This window comes from Elaeis guineensis, chromosome 4 (genome assembly GCF_000442705.2).
Source record: "Elaeis guineensis isolate ETL-2024a chromosome 4, EG11, whole genome shotgun sequence".
Taxonomy (NCBI): Eukaryota; Viridiplantae; Streptophyta; class Magnoliopsida; order Arecales; family Arecaceae; genus Elaeis; species Elaeis guineensis.
In genome coordinates, this window is record NC_025996.2 from 26,288,675 (window position 1) to 26,293,780 (window position 5,106).

A 5,106-nucleotide genomic window follows, 5' to 3' on the forward strand; every position below is an offset into this window, starting at 1 on the left:
CTATCTTACTTTATTTTCCTTCTTCCCACCGAAAAACTCTACCTGCCTTGAGTCTCAGAGGGCTTGACCGGAGCGAATCCGACAAGCTCTTTGATCCTCCTATTGCCTCACAAGTCCAAACAGGTGGTCCGTGTTGGTATTCCAGAATCGATGGCAACACCTACTTTGTGGGATTTGTCCTCACTTTGAAGTTTTAACTTTTTGCGGATAGGTAGGATTTAGTGAACTAGCTTGTTCTTTAGTTTCCAATTTAATCTGCCTACTGATGCCATGTCTCAAAGATTATAGCCGAAGGCTGCTCCACCGAAAAATTATTCATAAAAACGGCAAATTTTTATCTTATCAGGTTTACAAAGGAGGATGGCATTTTTGCTTGTAGGGCTGTAGTGCGCTTCTATGACCTGGAAATCCGTATTCCATACCTTTGAGTTTCAGGTCCTCTGTTTGCTCTGCAAAACAAAGACTAAAGAACCAAAATCAAGTTGGCAGGTCAGAATACTCCAAGACCTGTCACTCAGGTGACTTCAGTGCCAAGTTAGATTTCATGGCCACCATATATGCTTACATAGCTTTCGTCCCCCCAGAATTTTTTTTTTTTATCTAGAAAGATTTCGGGAAATGGAATTAGGATTGGTGGAAAGAATTAGTCTGTAAGCGCATCTTCCTCAATGGAGAATCGAGTTGGCCATTCAGGTTTGCTTCACTTGAGGTCTCTATCAGAAGTCTTATCAATGCCCTGTTGTGACATCTGATACCAGACCCACCTTATATTTGGCCTAATAATATAAAGAAGCTGATACCGTTCCAACATTCAACCACCATTCCGACAAAAGGAGCCAAAGAAAAATGGCCTTATTGCTTCAGTGAATCTGAACTCCAACAAGTGAGTTGTCTAAGCACTACTGAACCTGTGGTTGGTGCTGGTCTTTCCATATCTATAAATACATCAGCACTGAGAGAATGATGAGAAGTCGGAAGCCACTGCATATCTTAAAAATGAGACGTGTGAAGGCCTGCGCTCCCTATGTTGGCATGGTTGTAATCCAGTTGGCTTATGGTGGATCAAATATCTTAAGCAAGCTTGCATTGGAGCAGGGGCTAAGTTACCTCGTTTTCATTGTGTACAGACATCTAATAGCTATTGCCATATTGGGCCCTCTTGCTTATGTGCTAGAAAGGTACATAGACCAGCCAGCATTACAGAAAGTTCTCTCTTACTATTCTAATGAAATATATGCATGATTTTTAGGAATCAGCGACCTTCGATCTCATTTCCTATCCTCACCAAAATCTTCATTCTTGCATTATTTGGGACTACGGTACACCAGAGCGTATACTATGCAGGGCTTAATTATACTTCTCCAACAGTGGCCAGTGCCTTGAGCAGTGTCATTCCAGCTCTCACCTTTATTTTGGCAATTCTGTTGAGGTTAGTACAGAAAATAATTTGAAGTTTGTTTGAGAACTGTTATATTCCTGATAATTCTTACAGAATTTGGAGCCTATCTGAAATCGAACATTGACGCCGACTGAACACTGGGGAGATCTGTTTTATTTATTGGACTGTGCCATGACTATGTGATGGATTTAGACCAAAAGCAAGAAATACTGATTGAAATTGGCCAAAACTAGCATTCCTTTTCCTCTTCTCCTTCTCCTTCTTTGGATGAAAGGCCAAAACTGACAAATTAGTTAGACAACTGCACAAGTTTGGCAAGCTTCATTAAAATTCTGGACCTTAGTACTCCAAATTTTAAAATCTTGATCCGTTGTTATGCTGCTTTAGATGAATGTTGCATGTAAATTTAGTTAAGCTGATCACTAGAATGACCTGATGTTTCTTTTGACAGGATGGAGAAGGTTGGGATTAGGAGTGCAAAAGGGAGGGCCAAGTTCTTGGGTGCCATGATTTGCATCAGTGGGGCTCTCATCTTTACCTTTTGGAAAGGTCATCCGTTCAAGGGCTTTGTTAAGAGTCCTTTGATTATGGTACATGGCAAAGGTCCTGGCCCTGAGACAGTACATGGGAAACAAGATTGGATCAAAGGTTCTGTGCTTATTCTAACCAGCTATGTTGCTTTCAGTGCATGGCTTGTTCTTCAGGTCATCGAACAGAGCCTTTTATTATCTTTTGCACTTGGTGATTGAAATGAGTTAGCATGCTATAACTTGATGAACATGGTGGCAAATTTCCAAATGTTCTCCTCATTAAACAGAAGTCTTTGGATCCTTAGGTTTAGTGGGAAAGCTTTGATGAAAACTACAAGAATGAGCCAAACAATACAACTAGAAGTCAAGAAAGTAAAAAAAAGAAAAATGTTTTTTTACCCCCTCAGCTCACAATAACTAGGTCATGCTTGTCTGTTGATTGTCTGCAATATGTAGCATGCTGGTAAATGAGTAAATATTGTGATTTTCATGGGTTTTCCTATGTTCTTTGGAAAATAAATAAATCCTATTAGGACATAGGAACTTCTGGAGAAAATCCTACTATGTCTCTTACTGGTAGATGTTCGAGCTTTAAAGATTTAAGATATCAGATGAGAGATACCAGATAAGGACTAAGAAGTACTATAATTTGGTCATCAATTTGTATGATCAATGAAAACTCTACACAAATATAAGCACACTGTATTACTTAAATGGAAACCATATTTTCAAAGATTGAAGGGTGTTTTTATGTAGACAAAATTCAAATTCTTATATATAATGAAACTTTATCAATAATCTTTTGTTTACCCAAAAAATTAGATCGTTATTGTGTAACTTCTTGTAAAACCATAAAGTATTTTACTTCTGCAAGCAACCATCTTGTTGATAGGAAAGCAAGAAGGATTCACAAATCAAAGTTTACCATGATAGGAAACTCAGTCTTATAATTACTCAAGAAAATCATGATCAATGGACATCATCTTTTCTAGAAAAATCAGTTAACTCTGATACTGAGTTTTGAAGTCAGTGAGATAATGCAGGCAATTGTTTGTGAGGTCTACCCAGCCCGGTTATCAATGAACACCTTGATTTGTTTCTTTGCATCACTGCAATCTTTTGCACTTGCCTTGATCTTCGAGAGGAACTTATCATCGTGGCTACTGCACTGGAACATACAGCTTCTTACGATTATCTATTGCGTACGTCTTTCCCCGATCCATTTCCCCGGGACATATTTTAATGAACTTACTTGCAAAGCAAATAGGAAGATTCCTAATTTTCACAGTTCTTCAACTTAGGAAATGTGGTTTCAATGTTCATTGTTTTAGGGGACTGTGATATCTTGCCTAGCATACTACCTACAAACATTTTGTATTAGTGAGAGGGGGCCCGTCTTTGCTGCCATGTTCAGCCCACTGCTACTTGTGATTGTTGGCATCTTCTCAGCCTTCTTTTTCGCTGAACGACTTCATACGGGCAGGTAAGTAGTAGAAAAAAATCATATTAAGTTTTGCCTCTTACTTCTATAAATCCATTTACACATCAATTAAAATGATATGTCCTGGTGTATCTTGTGGATCCTAATTCAAGCATGCAGGACAGTTATTCTCTTTTGTTTTTTTGTAGCTTCTAATATTTTGCACTTGTAATTAAACCAGTTATGGCTATATATATTCTAGCATTTATAGGACCAGTTGGAACTTGATTCGATAAGTCATGAATTCCATTTACTCTAGTGTGACGCTAAATGGTTTGTTTATCTAAGAACCCATGCTAGAGGATAATGGTAAGTAGATTGTTTGACCTCCATCAATAGATCTGAAGACCAAGATAATTGAAATATGAAACACCTTCTTATCTATGGGCCATTACTAAATTGAGATGGTAACTCAAGCCTTGGTATAATGCAAGTTATGTTTGGGACCTGGAAAGATATTAATGCTGCAAAATATTGCTATCTCTGCTCCATTATTAGGTTCCATAATTTGCACAGCTTAGTAATACCACTTCTGGAGATGGACAATTTTTTAGAATTCTTCATGTAGATGGCATCTTAAAATTCATATAGATGCGGTGGTTCCGTTCCAGTTTTCATAATGCACTAAAACATTAACATTTTCCAATATACCATAACAGCAGTTTATGAATAAAATGATCTTAATTTCTTTCGAATCTTTCCAGTGTAGCATTTCATTCTGGTATGTGAGAAATAAAGTCTATAACAATGCATAACTCTGTCCAATGAAAAAATAGTTACATGCTCAGCTTTATCCAAGAAAATAAACAAAGGTCGTTGAACTAAATGCTGTGTCACTAAAGTGTCTAGTTAGTCTAATCTAGCAAATAGTAAATAACGTTTATTCCTTCAAAATTTATTATCTATAGTCGACATATAGAGCTTGAGGTAATCAGAAAACATTTCATTTAGATGCACACTCAGTTTGGTATCATGGTGGATAAAATGTGCATAATATAATCAGAATCACCTTTTCTTATGTCTTTAACCTATTGCTTTATAATTGATTTAAGCATCCTTATTTTGTGAGTTGCATGCCTTGGTGCAACTGTAATAATTTTTTTTTTTTTTCCTTTTTGCTTTCCATGTAGCTTGGTCGGTGCCTTCATCATAATTGTGGGACTCTATTGTGTATTATGGGGGAAAAGTAGAAATTCCAATGAAAATGGTGATAAAGAACATGAAACTGGAAAGACTTCACCCAAGTCAATTTTACATATGTCAAGCAATGAGGACAATGATTCTCACCCTACTTGGAAATGAGAACGGTGACAAACAATGTAATGATTTCAATTGCCAGCAAAAGGTGGCCACAGTTTCATGAATCTTTGACTCAAAGAAGTGTTATGATTTTATTATTATAGATTGTCTTGTTAACAATAAGCTATTGTATAGCCTCAAGATGCAAAATTCAGAAAATATAAATCCTGTTTTCTTATTTGGCATTCAGCTGGAAGCAGCAACTGAGAAGGGCCTTCCAGTAAAGACAACTTCATTCTGGTGTATGGTAAGAAAATGAAGAACAACAAAAAGGCAAATTCTTTAGTTGTGCAAAGAGGTGTGCGCATGACTTCAAGTGATTCTTAAGAAAAGCAGCTTAAGATATTCAGAATAAATAACAAATTGCAAAAGTAGTTCCAGCAGAACATATGGCCAAA

At 37.0% G+C, this 5,106-nt stretch overlaps 1 protein-coding gene across 1 annotated transcript; it reads left to right on the forward strand.

The window, feature by feature from the left end:
• Positions 1-362: 362 nt before the first annotated feature.
• Positions 363-4,886, forward strand: LOC105043278 (WAT1-related protein At5g64700). Its single transcript, XM_010920767.3, has 6 exons — positions 363-1,178; positions 1,250-1,429; positions 1,851-2,103; positions 2,973-3,131; positions 3,261-3,412; positions 4,540-4,886. The coding sequence occupies exons 1-6, from the start codon at positions 961-963 to the stop codon at positions 4,709-4,711; spliced, it is 1,134 nt and encodes a 377-aa protein (XP_010919069.2). The 5' UTR covers positions 363-960; the 3' UTR covers positions 4,712-4,886.
• The last annotated feature ends 220 nt before the right edge of the window (positions 4,887-5,106 follow it).

Excerpts from the sequence above, each read along its gene's own strand:
- LOC105043278 (XM_010920767.3), top strand. The coding sequence starts at position 961 with ATGATGAGAAGTCGGAAGCCACTGCATATCTTAAAAATGAGACGTGTG. Across the intron at positions 2,104-2,972 it reads GTGCATGGCTTGTTCTTCAG|GCAATTGTTTGTGAGGTCTA; the intron begins GTCATCGAACAG and ends GAGATAATGCAG. Across the intron at positions 3,132-3,260 it reads TTCTTACGATTATCTATTGC|GGGACTGTGATATCTTGCCT; the intron begins GTACGTCTTTCC and ends TCATTGTTTTAG.